Here is an 18422-nt window from a genome sequence, read left to right as displayed (position 1 = left end):
CGACAACAGTTACCATAGTGAGCATATTTTATTTGTTTTATATGTTGATTATTGATAATCTGGCTCTCTGTTCTAACAGGGTCTCAGGTTTTGTTTTAGCCCCCTGTCCCCACAAGTTGACCTGATTGGTTCCTTAGATTTTTATGACATATGAAACTCTTGACGGTCTGAATCTGTCACTTTCATATGTCTAATATTATATAAAACATCACGTGGATCTCTCTCCCTCTCCCTCTCCCTCTCTCTCTGTTTTCTGTATTTCCTGTTCACTGTGTTTACGTCACTGGTTTCACTTCCTCAGCGTGAGGTTTGTTTGCCGTCACTGCCAAAAAAAACAACCACTTTGTCGTTCACTGTGGGAGCATCAAGTGTCTTTTAATGTAAATAAACAATCATGTCTAATTAATTAATGAATTAATTAAAACACCAACAATCAGATCCATTCAGACTCGAGTCTCTGCGTTGTTTTCTTTTTCAAACAGTTTCTTTATTGGTTTCATATCACGATAACACAAACCTGTAACACGTCAGCAGAGTTTTTTTTTTTATCATAGTGGGATAAGAGAGAAAAAAGCAGAGCTCACTATTACACTTCAAAGCTATGGAGACTGTTCACACCGGTCGGTGTGCGGAGGAAAGCATGCATCTATAGTGTGTGTTTGTATGTATGAGAGAGCGGAGGGCTGTGTGTGTGTGTTGTACGTGACAGGAGGAGGAGGAGGAGGGGGGGGGGGGGGGGGGCTCATTATAGGAGGTCAGGAGGTCATGTGACTGGGCGTGATCTTCACTGCAGGTTCAGGTTATAGAGCGAAACCCAGGTTTATCAGGCTGACACAGATTAACAAAGTTAAAGTCCGGATTTACTTAAACTTGACCTTAAGCCTGACTTCAACTTGATTTTAAGTTTGATGGAAACTTGACTTAAGCCTGACTTAAACTCGTCTTTTTGGCCCGACTTAAACTTGATTTTAAGCTTGATGGAAACTTGACTTGAGCCTGACCTAAACTTGACTTTAAGCTTGACTTAAACTTGATTTTTTCGCCAGACTTCTACTTGATTTTAAGCCTTGAAGCCTTGATTTCAAGTTGGATGGAAACTTGACTTGAGCCTAACTCAAACTCGACTCTTAAGCCTGACTTCTCCTTGATCTGCACCTGTTTATGTTGATGTTTTTGCCTGAGCAAACGGCCACAGTCGACCAATCAGAAGAGTCTGATCACAAAATCAACGATCAACCAATCCTGGGTTTTTCAAAACAAGAGCATACAATTATTTAAGATGACTTCACACCAACCTAAAACTGCAGTTAGTCAGGTTATAGTTACCTGGATAACTTAATCTCTAGTCAGTGTGTTATCTGTGCATGTCAAACATAATATTTACAACAGTAATAATAACTCCTTCATATGCCTTTCATATATACTGTATATTTTTTTACAATAAGCGGTGGTGCTGGTTTCAAGTGCTGGCAGGAGTTTCTATTTACCTCGCATTCAATACTATAAATAATCAACCATAAATACTGAATATTGATCTTATTGATTCCACCTCCAGTCGTTCTCTGACCCTCCTGACGTCCTGACGAGCTCCAGTTATGTTGTAAACACCTCCAGATACAATGACTCGTGTTGCTGCTGCTTCTGCTGCTGCTAGACTCCCACTCCATTAACCTCCTAAACTTTGGACCTCCGCTGGTCCACAGGTGTTTCCAGGTGTCACAGCAGCATCATCATTATTATCATCATCACAAGAGCCAATAAGAACCGTGAGTAACCGTGTACCATAAGTAGTGAATGAGTTATTTGTGAAATGTGACCTCCTCGGGTGGGTGCGAGGTCGTGTGTTACATTCAGGTTCAGTCCTTTTTATTTTTTGTTTTTACAAACTGACACAAAAAGGCAAAAAATCAATCAGCTTCATCTTTGGTGCGTCTGTTTTAACTGCTGATGAAGACGAAGACAAAGGTGTTTTTAATTCATACATTCACTAAACGGGAAAGTTTGCGTTGTGTTTGCTTCGTGTGACGTTTTTTATTTTCAGTTTTTTAAGCTCTCGGGAGAAGCAGCACCTACACCTGTGACCTCCCCACCCAACAAGGTGGGAGTGGTGGTGGTAGGCGGTGCTGGTGCTCAGGTATTAGCTCGGGGTGTGTTTGATGAATACTGCAGCGTGTCCCTGTGGTGGACGGTGCAGGTCTAAGGCAAAGAGAGAAGAGCCACTTTACTATTTAACAGCTGATAGGGCAAAAGGGTTGGGGGGTTGGGGGTGTCCAAGACAAGGTGACAAGGTTCAACACAAGGCAGAGCTACTTTAAGAAGACCACCCTGGTTCCTCTCCAAATAAACGGCTCCTATAGATGCAAACTTGAAGGTGCCTACAGACCCAAATACAGTCTGGGTTGGCTTCCAGACTAAGTCCATGAGGAGAAGATGAAACCATCGCACAAACCTTCAAGAGGTTCTGCAGTGCTGAGACGATTCTTCAGGACAGAACTGAAGACGCCTCTTGGATCTGAACTTAAAGAACCTACAACCAACTCGACTTTCTCAAAGACCTTCAAGAAGCTTTTGTTGATGGAAACCTGATCTGGATTTGAAGGAGTTACAGTAAAACCACTTCTTACCAATGGGTTTCAATGAGAAGATCGATTTGCTGATCTTCTAAGGTCTATATCTGGAGCATCGGGGTCTTTGGAGGCTTCAGGATGGAGACACCATCTTGGATCTCAACTTCAAGAACCTACAACCAAGTCAACTTTCTCAAAGACCTTCAAGAAGGTTCAACGTCAGCTTTTGTTGATGGAAACCTGATCTGGATTTGAAGGAGTTACAGTAAAACCACTTCATACCAATGGGTTTCAATGAGAAGATCGATCTGCTGAGATCTTCTATCTAAGGTATATATCTGGAGCATCGGGGTCTTTGGAGGCTTCAGGATGGAGACACCATCTTGGATCTCATCTTCAAGAACCTACAACCAACTCAACTTTCTCAAAGACCTTCAAGAAGGTTCAACTTCAGCTTTTGTTGATGGAAACCTGATCTGGATTTGAAGGAGTTACAGTAAAACCACTTCATACCAATGGGTTTCAAGGAGAAGATCGATCTGCTGAGCTCTTCTAAGGTCTATATGTCTGTATCATCGGGGTCTTTGGAGGCTTCAGGGTGGAGACACCACAGTCCAGACTCAGGACCTGTGTCGTGTTTTTGTCTTTAAAGCTCATGATGTTTCCTGTTATGTCACAGTGAATTCTTCCTGCTCGACAACAGGAAGTGTGCGGTTTCGGACACACAGTGCCGTCTTTGTGTTGGGTTCGGACGACTGACGAGCCGCTCCGCCGTTCAAGGACTAAAGGCGCAGCACTGAGGGATTGTGGGTACAACAAGCAGCTGCTTTAAGCAAGGCAACGTGAGGAGACCAGGCAGTGGTGTATCGTCATGTAACACACTCTCTTTACGGGCCGCCAACACAACGCCGTCGACAGTACAACACAGACAACGACAACTCTCTCAGCATCTTGACATGAGTCATTTAGAAACTGTTTCGCACTCAGACCAGGAGCCGGTTCCCAGAATCCCTCCACCATGTGTGGATCCAGAGTGATCGATCAATTACAACCCGCCGCTATCAGACTCTAAAGGAAACAGTTAAGTGGTTCGGGCCGCCGGCCTGGTCTCCAAAATAAAAGCCTCTCTGGTTGAGGAACACACAGGAGTCTCTAAGAAAAACGACGAATCGCCGTGAGCGCAGATACAAAAAGTTCAGCTACGTTATTAGGAAAAAGTTAAGTCGGGTACAAAGTGTAAAAAGAGCAGGCAAAGAGTGTAAACACACACACACACACACACACACACTGAAGAGTATAGTCTAATAATAATAATAATACACGGTGCTACAGTACAAACACAGTAATATGTACAATCATCACAGCTTCTATTCAAATATCCTACAACTACAGCTGCTAACGTCACCTACACAGCTACTGGAAATCTTCTCCGCGAGGGTCGGCGACCTCGTTCTGACTTCGTCCTGTCAGCGTCACACCAACCTCTACACTCATCTACATCTTTATCTTATCTCATCCCATGGTGGCCAATCACAGGCCTCCGTTTGCTCCAGAGGCATCGTCACATCACGGCATCTCTAGGCTGTGATTGGCTGTGTCTCGATCCATTGATGCAACTATAATAGACTTTGCAGTTTCAAAGGCTCCTACGTGGATGGATCTTTCTTTTCAAGGCCCAATCTTTCCAATGATTGATTGCATGTCGGCAATGAAAACAAAGTGTTGGGTTTCAACACAGCCCAATAGCGTTCAGCCACATGCCGCAACTCGTCTTCGTTGGACAAACTGTTTGTCTAGATTAAAACAAAGATTTTACCGCCACACAACTGTTTGGATCAAAGTAACACACATGAATCTGATGGCGGACGACTCAAATTTACCAGGATTGTCTCATTTTTACAACTGAACATTTTCAGCAATTCGTCCTTTAGGTATGAGCTTCACGCAGGAAGCAGATTTTGTCCCACTTTAAGGATTGGGGATTGTCATGTCATTGTACTAAACTTTTAATATTGTGCATCGTTATGATTCTGATTGAGCAAATCTTTAATCTTTTAATGTTTATATACAAACTTAAGCCTGGTGTCTTCAAAGCCTCAGTCTTCGATTGCACCAGAAAATCATGGGAGATCTTTTTGAAGGTTCTTGTCCAGGTCAAAGATCTCTCAGGACGTTGAATCTAGGTCGATTGGTCTTGGTTGTAGATGTTTCACCTCAGATCCAAAAGTCTTCGAAGCCTCTTGGATCAGAGGTGAAACATCTTCAAGAATCTTTACAACCAAGTCCAGTTGATCTAGATTCAACCTTAGGGTTTTGGGTTCAAGCTTCTGGGGGAAAAAACGGCACCATTCGGAGCCTTGAACACTCCTTGAGTCCAATCAGGAGTCACATGTTTGTGACGGCCACCATGGGATGAAGATCTTGCCCAGCTGTGCACACGCTGGCACCTCAATGCTAACACAATAAAAGACAAGTACAAACAAACAAACAAACATCAGCTCGTCTGCAGCAGCTGCAGCATCTTCCAAACCAAACTTCCACTCGGGTTCCTCTCCGGGCTACAAGGTGCTGTGACGGGTCGACACCGAGGACGGTCGACCCGGTTCTAACGGCCGGAGACGGAGAGAGAGAGAGAGAGAGAGAGAAAACGTAGACACTGTGCATGTTTAAGCTAAAAGGCTACAGAAGAGCTAACTCGACTAGCATCGTTTTTAATCCTACATAAAAGTGGCAATTCAGTATTTGACCTTTCGTATTTAGGTGCTCTGAGCTTGAACTTCTTCTGAAGAAGCTGACGGATCGGCACCGCTTCCTTTTTAATTAAAGGTCAGTTGACAAAAAAAACAAACAAAAAAAGCATCATCAGGATATTTACAGTATAAAAAGCTGCAGACACAAACGTTGGGATGCCTTAAACTTGCCAAACGTCTCAATCTGAATAAGGCAACTTTTTGTTCACGAGGAGGAGGAGGAAGAGACGACGCGATGATGTCGCAACACAAGTCACGTGGCTTTTAAAAACAGCGGTGTGGAAAGCCGATAGTGACGCTTCTTCATCATCATCATAATCATCAGAATCATCCACTGAACAAACACATCGATCTAATCAATATCAGGAATATGTATTAGTGCGGTGGTTATATGACGTAACCGCGGTTCTGTGATAACGCGCCTGGGTCGAGTGATAAATAACAGGCTGCCGTGTAATGATGTGTGTGTGTCCGTCTACATTATCTTTGTCATTTTTGTTTTTGCTACACATGTTGGCACAGGAACCTGTCGATCCACTTCAGAGAAATACATAAATTAATAAATAAATAACGATCAATAACTGATAATCAGCCCCATGTCGACAGGAAGTGACACGCTCAGGGAGTCACAACCTTCTTCATCATTAGTCCAAGAAAAGAAAAACAGTAACAAACAGTTGAGGTGTGTGTGTGTGTGTGCGTGTATGTTGCAGTTTCTCGGCGTCGCATGAGGTTTAGGATTTCCCACAATGCTCTCTGATTGGGCCATCAACTGGAAAACCATGAGACTCCGAGCAGCGGCGACACACACACTTACAGTTTTGTTGTTGTATTTCCAGTTGTTGTGTCAGAGACTAAACTAAAAAATAAAGTAGTACCATCACACGCACACACACGTAGAGAGACGATGTGTTCACTGTTCACAGTAAAAAATTATGTTCACATTCAGTGTAGACATGCTACACAACAGACTGCAGCATGGCCGTGTGTGTGTGTGTGTGTGTGTCTGTGTGTGTGTTATGTGTGTGTGTATGTGTGTGTGTATGTGTGTGTGTCTGTGTGTGTGTTACACAGCGTTCTCCTCAGTGGGAGGTTCAGCGTTGGGCGGCTCCAGCAGAGTCTGTTGGACTGAAGACACACACACAAAAAAGACAGACATGAAAATTTGCAAACAATTAATCTACTGTATATATTCTACTTTATATTTGTGTGTGTGTGAGATAAGAGGAGAGAGGAGAAGTGAAAGGAAAGAAGAGAGGAGAGGAAAGAAAAGAGGGGAGAGAAGGGAAAGGAGAGCGGAGAGGAAAAAGGAGTAAGGACAGGAGAGGGGAGGGGAGAAAAGAGAGGAGAAGGGAAACGAGACAGGAGAGAGGAGAATAATATGAGAAAGGAGTGAGGAAATGAGAGAGGAGATAGGGAAGGAGAGAGGAGAGGAAAGAAGAGAAAGGACAGTAGAGAGGAGAGGAGAAAGGAAAGGAGCTAGGAGAGAGGAGAAAGGAAAAGAGAGGGGAAAAGGGAGAAATGACAGGAAAGAGGGGAGGAGAAAGGAAAGGAGAGAGGAGAAAGGTGAGAGAGGAGAGAGGAGAGGAGAAAAAACGAGAAAGGAGACGAAATGAGAGAAGAGATAGGAAAGGAGAGAGGAGAAAGGAAAGGAGAGAGGAGAGGAAAGAGGAGGAGAGAGAAGGGAAAGGAGAGTGGAGAGGAAAGAAGAGAAAGGACAGGAGAGAGGAGAGGAGAAATGAAAGAAGAAAGGAGAGCAGAGAGGAAATGGGAGAAAGGAAAGGAGAGAGGAGAAGGGAAACGAGAGATGAGAAAGGTGAGGAGAGAGGAAATGTGAGAGGAGAAAGGAAAGGAAAGAGGAGAGGAGAAATGAAAGGAGAGAGAAAATGAGGAGAAAGGAAAGGAAGGAGGAGAGGAGAGGAGAGAGGAAGGAGGAGAGGAGAGGAAAGGGAAACGAGAGAGGAGAGAAGAAAAGAAAGGAAATGAGAGAGGAGAAAGGAAAGGAGAGGAGAGAGGAAAGGAAGGAGGAGAGGAGAAAGGAAATGAGAGAGGAGAGAGGAAAGGAAGGAGGAGAGGAGAGAGGAAAGGAGAGGAGAGAGGAGAGGAAAGGAGAGAGGAGAGAGGAAAGGAAAGGAGAGGACAGAGGAAAGGAAGGAGGAGAGAGGAGAGGAGGTGGTGTTCACCTTGTGGTTCTGTGGCCACCACGGCTTCAGGGTTTTCAGCCTTCACCATGTCGGTGTTCAGACTCTCTGTCACAACGACACAGCACAGACACATGATGAGACCATCCATCAGAGCATTGATTATTGATTATTGATCATTGATCACTGATCTCATCTGATCACAGTGTCCTTACGCTGGAGACCGAAGCACAACTTCTTCTTCTGGTAGGAGATGTAGCTGCTGATCGCCCCGACCAGCGCCATGGCAACCGCACTGACAATCCCGGCGATGGTGCCGATCTCTGCTGTGGTTTCTGTGGAAACACACACAACATAATATATACACTCACGCACTTAACCAGATCAGGAGGTTAATCTCTCTCATCTCCTCTCCTTTCTCCTCTCCTCTCTCCTTTCCTTTCTCCTCTCCTCTCTCCTTTCCTTTCTCCTTTCTCCTCGCTCCTCTCCTTTCCTTTCCTCTCTCCTCCTTTCCTTTTCTTTCCTTTCTCCTCTCTCATTTCCTCTATCCTCGCTCCTTTCCTTTCTCCTCTACTCTCCCCTTTCTCCTTTCCTTTCCTTTCCTTTCCTTTCCTTTCTCCTCGCTCCTCTCCTTTCCTTTCCTTTCCTCTCTCCTTTCCTTTCCTTTCCTTTCTCCTCTCCTTTCTTTTCTCCTTTCTCCTCTCCTCTCCCCTCTCCTTTCATTTCTCCGGTCTCCTATCCTCTCTCCTTTCTATCCTCCTCCCTCCTTTCGTTTCTCCTTTCCTTCCTCCTCTCTCCTTTCCTTTCTCATTTCCTTTCTCCTCTCTCCTTTCCTTTTTCCTCTCTCTTCTCCTTTCCTTTCTCCTCTCTCCTTTCCTTTTTCCTCTCTCTTCTCCTTTCCTTTCTCCTCTCTCTTCTCCTCTCCTCTCTCCTATCTCGTTTCATCTCTCCTTTCCTTTCTCCTCTCTACTTTCCTTTGTCCTCTCTCCTCTCCTCCCTCCTTTCCTTTCTCCTCCCCTCTTTCCCCTCCCCACTCTTCTTTCCTCTACTCTTTCCATTCCTCGCTCCTCTCCTTTGCTCTTTCCTCTCCTCTCTCCTTTCCTCCCTCCTTCCCTCTCTACTCCCCTTTCTTCTCTCCTCTCCCATCTCATTTCATCTTTTCTTTCCTCTATCCTTCCTTTCCTCTCTCTCCTTTCCTGTCTCCTCTTTCCTTTCCTCTCTCAGCTTGAACCGTCACCACGGTAACAAGGACGGACACCCACCTCCACTACGGTCGTCGTACTGGTCGATCTGGTCGCTGTCTCCACCTGCAGCTCCACCTGTCGACACACACACACACACACACACACACACACACACACACACACACACACACACACACACACATCAGTGTCCGTGCAGAAATCCAACATACAACACACGTGACCCTGATGATGTCATACATGTACGTACCTCTGCCCTTGTCTGGTTTGTAGTTGGCGTCTTTACCGACGTCGGCCAGGTCGCTGTCGGAGAACGCACCTGCAGCGAGGACAGAGACCGAGTCAGTGGGTCTCATTCATGAAATGTGAGCAGCACGGATTTGCGTGTAAACCCTGAGCAGCGCAAATTTACGTGGATTTCTGCATTCATCAATCTTTTAGTAGTGCAGATTTTTTCGTAGCTACTCAGAAAATCTACACCTGCTCCGGACTGTGTGTAGCGCTTGTGTAAATGTAGGAATGCAAATAAATACTGCTTGTCACTGTTGAAAATTACAATTTTAATCCGTATTACTCTCTCTCATGTTCAAAATACGCCGACGCCTTTGAAACACGTAATTTAAACATGACAAACAATTAGAAATATTTGGAGAGAGAGACGTTTTAGGGATCGGACACGCACAAACACGTCAAGGCTCCATTTTACGATGATAATAATCTGATATAAATCCGGAAAAAACTTTTTTGTGTTGCTACAGTACACGCTAGCTGCTGTAGCTCTGTAGTTGTGTGTGTTTTTTTTTTTTTCATGTTTCATATCGAACTATTCTGGCTTTACTTCTTAAACGGTTCTTTAATAAACCAAAGACACTTAATTCACTAAATCTGTTTCTTCCTTACAGCCTTTGATTACCTGTCCCAGTCACACCACTACTAACAGAAAATAATTAAATATTTTTTCTGGACTCCACTTCACCCAAAATGACTTCGATCCGCAATCTCTCTCTTTTTTTTTCTCTCTCCCTCTTTCCCTCCCTCTTTCCTTGATTGCTGCAGGTGAACAGGTTGCACCTACCTCCTAATATGGTGGTCAGGATCTCCTTATATGGCTATTCATGTATGGAGATCTATGCTAATTGCTGATCACCGGGGGCGTGTTGTTAGTTTACGATGGGTGGGCATTCATGAAGTTACACACGTGTTTACGATCAAATCTGAGTTTCCCGCACCGTTCATGAATCCGGAGTAGAGTTTTAGTAGATTGAGCTTTTATGTGCAAATCTACACACAGATTTACTCACGTTTCATGAATGAGACCCAGTGTGTGTGTGTGTGTGTGTGTGTGTGTGTGTGTGTGTGTGTGTGTGTGTGTGTGTGTGTGTCACTAAGCTCCACCCACCTCCCTGTCCCTTGTTCTTGTCTTTTCCTCCGATGTCGTTCTTCGGGTCCAGAGCGTCGGACAGATCGAACTCATCAGCAGCTGTGGTTAGAGGACACACACACACACACAGTCAGGGCGTCACTTTAAAGGGATAGTTCAACATTTTGGCAAATTGGCCCATTGCCATAATCCCTATAGTCATAGCAGTAGGTTCGTTACCTTTAATTGTCGATCCAAGCTATTTTTAGAACGGCGGAGCAGAGCCGTGAGCTGCTCAGAGCTACGCTACAGAGGCTAATGGGATTTCTTGGTTTCCCTCATCAAACTCATCAAATACACAATCCAACAACTCCACAACGCTCTGGTGGACAAGTTGTGACCTGCACATTCACCACACTATGAGATAATAACACAACGTTACCAGACAGGGTTGTTTTAGAGGGAAATGCAGAGACTGTTGATGAAAAACTGTCCCTGAAGGCAACGCGCATCAGCGGTTTTGCATGAATTTCCCTCTAAAACAACTCTGTCTGGTAACGTTGTGTTATTATCTCATAGCGTGGTGAATGTGCAGGTCACAACTTGTCCACCAGAGCGTTGTGGAGTTGTTGGATTGTGTATTTGATGAGTTTGATGAGGGAAACCAAGAAATCCCATTAGCCTCCGTAGCGTAGCTCTGAGCAGCTCGTGGCTCTGCTCCGCCGTTCTAAAAATAGCTTGCACCGACAATTAAAGGTAACAAACCTACTGCTATGACTATAGGGATTATGGCAACTCAGATGTTCAGACTGCACCTGAACGCACCGTGAGCAGACCTGCTGCTGTCAGTCTGCGGCCTTCATGCTGACGTGACGCCAGCACACACACTCAGCGGTCTGGTTTCACTGCTGCGGTCTCTCCTCTCTGTGACTCCACGACTTCAACTTTTACACTGAGCTTTAAACCTGTTGTTTCTTTTCTCAATAACAGATTTAATGTTTCTAAATTCCTACTGTACTCAAACTGCTCACACACAGAAACACTGGGAATAAGGAGCCGATTATTCTTTTCAGTTTTTAATGAGACTTAAAGAGTTTTAATGTATTAATTCCTTATATTCACTGTATAATCACTTAGTTGATTGTTAATTTTCCTACTCATTTTTTTTCATAATTTAATTGTTCCTTATTTTTTTGCCTTTATTTGTAACAATTTGGTTTTTGATTATGTTCTTCATGAGTTTCATACCTCTCCTTCGCACATCCCAATCATAATAACTATTTATAATATTTTAAAGTGTTTGTAAGGAGTTTGCTTTTGGTTATAAAAGAGTCTCATATTAATGTGGATGAATCTACGTTACCACTTGTTAATGGGTCCATTTTCGATAAATACATCGTTTTGTCTTTATAGTTACTTTGTTATTATTATTAGTGGTCGACTCGCCCAACATTTTTCCTAGTTTCATGGGAATAACGCCGCCGGATCGCTAGTTGGCATCGTTTACAACGGCATCTGATCGTCTTCCAACCTCCAACTTTCATTTTGATCAATGAAAACATCTTGGCAAATGTTTTTTTTTGACAGTTTTTCTCCATCAACTTTTTTTTTACGGGAACATCTGGATTTCTGTTCACCTGGTTTGGGTTTGGGTTTGACGGTGCCCTTGGGGGCGGCCGGGGCCTTAGGTGGGGCCTTGGGCGGAGGCTTGGTGGTGGTGGTGGTGGTGGTTTCAACGACTTTAGGCGTGTCGTCAAAATCAAGACCTGCAGAGAAAACACATGTGAATATAAAGAGTTGTATTTTATCTTATTATATATTATAGGATATGAACAGTTACTGTACAGTGAACGCATCGTGTGCTCACCTATATCTCCTTCTGGTATCGCTGGACGTGGAGCAAGGGTTACTATGGAAACAGATTCATTATGTATTAATTTAAACAATTAAGACAGTTTAGATCAAATATTTCTGATTTTTTTTTTTTTTTTACTGAGTGTCTTTGAACGCATCTTTAGACGCCACTGGTTTCCATTGATTTCTATAAGATGTGAATCTCAACCCACAGCTGCACATCTGCACAGGTGAGGTCGTTACAGATGTGGCGGAGCACCGAGGTGTCAGTCAAACACATCTGGCTCCGCCCCCTCAGGTGAACAGGTGAGTGTGTGTTGTGTTGTCCAGGTAACTTACAGGGCGGGTTGTCGTCGTCGCCCAGAGCATCGGCCAGGTCCAGGTCCTGAGACAGAACTGTAGAGAGGAGGAGAGAGGAGGGAGGAAAGGAGGGAAAAGGAGAGAGGAGGGAGGAAAGGAGGGAAAAGGAGAGAGGAGGGAGGAAAGGAGGGAAAAGGAGAGAGGAGGAAGGAAAGGAAATAGGAGAGAGGGGGGAGGGAAGGAGATAGGAAAGGAAGAGAGGAGAGGGGAAAGGAGGGAAGGAGAGAGGAGGGAGAGAGGAGTGAGGGAATGAGAAAGGAGAGAGGACATAGGAAAGAAGAGAGGAGAGAGAAAAGGAAAGAGGAGATAGGAAAGAAGAGAGGAAGGAGGAAAGGAGATAGGAAAGAAGAGAGGAGGGAGGAAAGGAGAGAGGAGATAGGAAAGGAGAGAGGAAGGAGGAAAGGAGATAGGAAAGAAGAGAGGAGGGAGGAAAGGAGAGAGGAGGGAGGAAAGGAGAGAGGAGATAGGAAAGGAGAGAGCAGGGCGAAAAGGAAAGAGGAGATAGGAAAGAAGAGAGGAAGGAGGAAAGGAGATAGGAAAGGAAAGAGGAGATAGGAAAGAAGAGAGGAGGAAAGGAAATAGGAGAAAGGAGGGAGGAAAGGAAATAGGAGAAAGGAGGGAGAAAAGGAAAGAGGAGATAGGAAAGGAGAGAGGAGGGAGGGAAGGAGAGAGGAAAGAAAAAATGGACATGTTAAAGATTAACCTCCTGGTCTGATCTGGTAAAATCTTTGTGTGTGTGTGTGTGTGTGTGTGTGTGTGTGTGTGTGTGTGTGTGTGTGTGTGTGTGTGTGTGTGTGTGTGTGTGTGTGTCGGTCCACTGATCAGCTGACCTCGTCCCGGCTGCAGCCAGACGAGGACGAGGACGAGGCCCCAGGAAACTAATCCTCTGGACCCGAGTCCAGATGATTTAACCAGAGGGACACAAAGAGACAAACAAAACCCTGATAACCTCACCGCGCGTGTGTGTGTGTGTAGGGGTGTGTGTGTGTGTGTGTGTGTGTGTGTGTGTGTGTGTGTGTGTGTCTGGTTCACCAGCAGCTTCCTCTCTTTGATATAAATGACGCATCACTAAAATGAACTGATAAACAACAAAAAACAAAAAAAGTGGAATTAAAAAAGCAAATAAAAGAATCCATAATAAACATTTGGACAAATAAAAAGGAATAAATAATATATATTGTATCATATCATATATTATATTTCTTATTTTTGACCAAACCTTCAATCAATCAGAGTTAAAATCAATAGTATTGTCACTTTGGTTATTAATCTTAATTATGAGTTTCTAAACCTGTTTTTAGTCTAAAATAAAATTGACAACTTCAACTGTGACTTTATAAAAAACAGATTTACATGAGATAAAGTTGTTTCAAAGGAAATTAAATGAAGCAGTGAATTAAAACAGCATCATGAAACTTTAATTACATCCTGCTCCACTCAGACTACTTCAGGTCACAGACTGAGAGAAAACATCAACCATTAGTGTGAAATTTGGTCCTAAAATCTTGAGTAATGGCTCAAAAACCGGTTTATGAGGTCAAACAGAGTTGTTTTAGAGGTAAATTCATGCAAATCCCATAATGAGCCTCCGTAGCGTAGCTCTGAGCAGCTCGCGGCTCTGCTCCGCCGTTCTAAAAATAGCTTGCACCGACAATTAAAGGTAACGAACCTACTGCTATGACTATAGGGATTATGGCAATGGGCCAATTTGCCAAAATGTTGAACTATCCCTTTAAACGGAGAAGATCGTTGGGTGGATTCTGGTGCAGTTTGAGTACAGCGAAGAAAACTGCTTTAGTTAGTTAGTTTTTGTTGCTATCGGCCTGTGATTGGACCGTTGCTTTTTCATTTGCACATGCATCATAATGTTGAAAATGCAGGTCATAATTAAAAACAAAAGGTTGATTAATTATCATTTAACATTTGGTTTTCATTTAATTATGTCAGTAAATTTGTATTTAAGCAAATAAAAATAAAAACAGGTTTTATCTGACTTCATTTCAGTGGTTGATTTTTTGATCTTCCACAGAGTTAATGTCATTTCTAATAAAAAACTAAGTTAAATATCAAAAGTAAAAGTAATTTCACTGGGCTGGATGGATATTATTGCGTTATGTTAGCTGGTTGGAGGTTGAGTGAGTTGTAGTTTAATGTGTAACTGTTTTATATTTGACGCTGATCTTGTGTTTTGTGCGTAAACTCATAACGTGTGAAGCAAATATAGAAATCAGTTGAATACGTTGCAGATAGAAATATAGTTAATGCACTTTGTGACTCTGCAGCAACACTCATCAGTCAGCAGCAGGTCGATGCTGAGCCGTCACTCAGCTGCATCAACTACATTAACTACATTAGCTGCGTTAACCACAGCTTCAAATCAAAAGGTTTGTTGAGGACAGCTTCGCCCTGAAACCTGAGATTTCTACCTTATCTCTTCACCTTAGATTCACTCACACAACCACACACACACACAACCACACACACACATAGACATAATTAAATGACCTATATGTAAATATGAAATCGTCCTCTTGGCTTCGAGAGCCAAAATTAATTCACATTTACTTCATTTGCATAATAAGATCTGCATCACAGCTCTGCACTCGCCAACTGTGACCATGACAGGAAACAGATTTTCATATTCATGACTGCAGCATTTCACACAAGTACTGAAGGAAACACTGTATATACAGTATATAATATATACAGCTCTGGAAAAAAATGAAGAGACCACTCCCAAAATGATCAGTTTCTCTGGTTTTACTATTTGCTGATTGATGAGTGCTGCTGCAGAGTCACAAAGTGCATTTACTATGTTTCTATCTGATCTGATGTTACTGCAACGTATTCATCTGATTTCTATATTTATGTGTTTGATCAACTAACGACAACATTTCTCCCAAAATTGAAATAAAAATATTGTCATTAGAGCTTTTATTGGCTGAAAATGACTAAACTACTGTAGTCTAAATAACAAAAAATAACCTTGAATAATAAAAATAATGCAAAGAAAACATGTTCCTATTTATACAGCAAGAATATTTTAACTCAGGAAGAGTTTATAAATCAGTTTGTGTGGGATAATAATGTCGATGTTTAATCCCAGCAGTGGTTTTTATAATCTTCCTATAAAACCAGATGTGGCCAGATGTGGTTCAGGTGATGACCTCATCAGTGTCTCATTAAAGCAGATATCAGCTTCACGGCCGTTTCGGCTAATGCTGCGTTCAAGGCAGGCTTTTGAAACCGTAAGTTACAGCTTCAAGTCACAACTACGACTTGGTAGCGTTCCAGGTAACCCGTAGCTCGTGTTTTTACCATCCTGTTGTCTGTGAAAGTTCCCTATAACGGCCACTCGTAACTTCTGACCCGTGAACTCGTACCAGATCGAACTGGTATGACTTCACAGGAAGGAAAAACACAAAGTACGAGTTTCTTTGAACGCACCATGAGTTAGCAGCCCCCGCCCTTGTCAGGCATCAATTGGTCCTCGTGCTACGTCACCACATTCACGCGCATCCCTTGGCTGCACACACAGCCCTTCATGCCGTTCTCTCTCCTCATTGGATAACACTTGTATCCCACAAGGAAAATTTTCTCCTCGGGTTACAGCAGAGCAGAGTGACGGAGAGACTCGTGTTTAGGCTGAAATACTTCATGTAAGTGATTGCTGACGGAAAATAGGACTATTTAGGACTTATATTAACAAAAACATTCCACTGATATCTGCTTTAAGTAGAATGAGTTGTGTTTGTGTTTAAAAAAGAAAAGAAAAGAACGACTGTCATACATGTAGAGATGCTTTTAAGAAACATTTGTGAAAGTGGTCTCTTATTTTTGATATAATATAATATAATATAATATAATATAATATACTGTATGTAATGATATAATAATAATAATATTTAATGTAGAGATAAGATCATAAAAAAAGAGAAGTAGATCAATGCAGAGTTGCTGAGGTCATTACTCCACGTGGTAATTGCCAGTCTTCAGTGTGTGTGTGTGTGTGTTATAAAGGGTGAGGTGCAGACACACACACACACACACACACTGATCTATATACACGTGTTAACAGCAGCTTTAACTTTCCCATCCACCCTCAGCCAGAGTGACATCATGTGCAGCTGCAGCCAGACAGGTCAGTGTGGGTGGTGCCACCTCATCTCATCCCTCACTCAGCCACCACCTATATAACAACTGTCTAATAACCAATACATCGATTTAATAATATAGGCTATCGACCTATATTATTATTTAAAATATATCACGGAGGAGTCTGCTGCAGCTGTTTAACATGGATGAGCAGCACATCTGGAGCAAATGGAGCCTCGGTGATGGATGATGAATTAATTAATTAATGAATTGATGGAATGAGCGGTGTGGTAAAATGCGACCACGTGGCTATGGAGGTGATTATTATAGGTGTAGTGTGGGGTGTGGGGTGTGGAGGCTGCGTGTTTTCCAGGCCCACAGTGCAGGGCCTTCACACACACACACACAAAAAAAAATCAAAAGTGGTGCACAAAAGGCAGCAGCAGCAGCAGCAGCAGCAGCAGAGAGCGTGTGGATGTGACAAAGCCGCACTCAGCTACCTACCTTCCAGCGGCAGCAGCAGCAGCAGCAGCAGGCTCACGGTCCACGCAGCAGGCCGCCGTGGAGAGGAAGGAGAAGAAAGAGGAGAGAGAGAAGAAGCCATGACCCACGCAAATAAAAGTCCACTACAGTCAGTCTGCAACACACGCAGTGAGAGTGAGAGCGGCCGCAGCGAGGTGAGGAGAGGGGAGCAGAGGCCGGTCAGGTCCCGTTAGTCTGGCTGCTGTCTGGGAGGGAGGAGGAGGGAGAGCCGCAGTCAAGGCGTTCACTATGGCGCACGGAGACACGCCCACACCGCACCGAGCCGCTTCCGGGAAGGCCTTTCACAATAAAGTGAGATGCCGCTCACAGAGGAAACAGCAGTTGTTTAGTTACAGCTCCTTCAAAATAAAGGTAAATGTTTTTTTTTTTTTTTATATATATATATACTACTAGCCTATATCAAAGCTGAGCTCCATACAGTAGGCTATAAAGGTAGATGTTTGTGTTAAAGCTCCATCAGAATAAAGGTAGATGTTTCTATTAAAGTTCCTTCAAAATAAAGGTAGATGTTTCTATTAAAGTTCCTTCAAAATAAAGGTAGATGTTTGTATTAAAGTTCCTTCAAAATAAAAGTACATGTTTGTATTAACGCTCCTTCAAAATAAAAGTAGATGTTTGTAGGCTACTAAAGCTCCATACAGTATAAAAGTAAGCTAGATGTTTGTATTAAAGCTCCTTCAAAATAAAGGTAGATGTTTCTGTTAAAGCTCCTTCAAAATAAAGGTGTTTATTTTATTTTATCAAAATGATCCATACAGTATAAAGGTAGATAAGATGTTTGTATTAAAGCTCCTTCAAAATAAAGGTAGATGTTTGTGTTAAAGCTCCTTCAAAATAAAGGTAGATGTTTGTATTAAAGCTCCTTCAAAATAAAGGTAGATGTTGCAGTTAAAGCTCCTCCAAAATAAAGGTAGATGTTTGTGTTAAAGCTCCTTCAAAATAAAGGTAGATGTTTGTATTAAAGCTCCTTCAAAATAAAGGTAGATGTTTGTATTAAAGCTCCTTCAAAATAAATGTAGATGTTTGTATTAAAGCTCCTTCAAAATAAATGTAGATGTTTGTGTTAAAGCTCCTTCAAAATAAAGGTAGATGTTTGTGTTAAAGCTCCTTCAAAATAAAGGTAGATGTTTGTATTAAAGCTCCTTCAAAATAAATGTAGATGTTGCAGTTAAAGCTCCTCCAAAATAAAGGTAGATGTTTGTATTAAAGCTCCTTCAAAATAAAGGTAGATGTTTATATTAAAGCTCCTCCAAAATAAAGGTAGATGTTTCTGTTAAAACTCCCTCAAAATAAAGGTTTTTTTTTTTTTTTAATTAAAGCTCCTTCAAAATAAAGGCAGATGTTTTTTTGTTATTAAAGCTCCATGCAGTGTAAAGGTTCATAGATGTTTGTGTTACAGTCCCTTCAAAATAAAGGTATATGCTCATAATAAAGCTCCTTCAAAATAAAGGTAGATGTCTGTATTAAAGCTCCTTCAAAATAAAGGTAGATGTTTGTATTACAGTAACGCTTCATACACCCACATTGAAATGTAATGTATTAAATAAATG

At 42.5% G+C, this 18422-nt stretch overlaps 1 protein-coding gene across 2 annotated transcripts; it reads right to left on the bottom strand.

Annotated features, from left to right (window-relative positions):
- Positions 1–2725: 2725 nt before the first annotated feature.
- On the bottom strand, positions 2726–16961 carry cd99l2 (CD99 molecule-like 2). Of its 2 annotated transcripts, XR_014596197.1 has the most exons (11): positions 16834–16961; positions 12214–12270; positions 11888–11929; positions 11658–11786; positions 10060–10140; positions 8911–8979; positions 8721–8777; positions 7674–7793; positions 7501–7566; positions 3179–6445; positions 2899–2949 (listed from the first exon to the last, which is right to left on the bottom strand). XR_014596197.1 is itself a non-coding variant. In XM_083992845.1 (10 exons), exons 1-10 carry the CDS (start codon positions 16931–16933, stop codon positions 6384–6386), a joined length of 783 nt encoding a protein of 260 aa, XP_083848971.1. In that variant the 5' UTR covers positions 16934–16961; the 3' UTR covers positions 2726–6383. The 2 variants fall into 2 exon arrangements, 1 of the variants encoding a protein (XP_083848971.1); XM_083992845.1 differs by having other exon boundaries at positions 2726–6445.
- Positions 16962–18422: the final 1461 nt, after the last annotated feature.

This window comes from Trachurus trachurus (genome assembly GCF_905171665.1).
Source record: "Trachurus trachurus genome assembly, chromosome: 18".
NCBI lineage: Eukaryota > Metazoa > Chordata > Actinopteri > Carangiformes > Carangidae > Trachurus > Trachurus trachurus.
This window is presented reverse-complemented; position numbering and strand designations above follow the sequence as displayed.

What these genes read in the sequence shown, in the direction of transcription:
- cd99l2 (XM_083992845.1), bottom strand. Translation starts at nt 16,933, where the DNA reads ATGGCTTCTTCTCTCTCTCCTCTTTCTTCTCCTTCCTCTCCACGGCGG. An exon ending in CGACGACGACAACCCGCCCT is followed by an intron (nt 11,930 to 12,213) that starts GTAAGTTACCTG and finishes CTGTTTCCATAG; the next exon opens with TAACCCTTGCTCCACGTCCA. An exon ending in CAAACCCAAACCCAAACCAG is followed by an intron (nt 10,141 to 11,657) that starts GTGAACAGAAAT and finishes CTCTAACCACAG; the next exon opens with CTGCTGATGAGTTCGATCTG.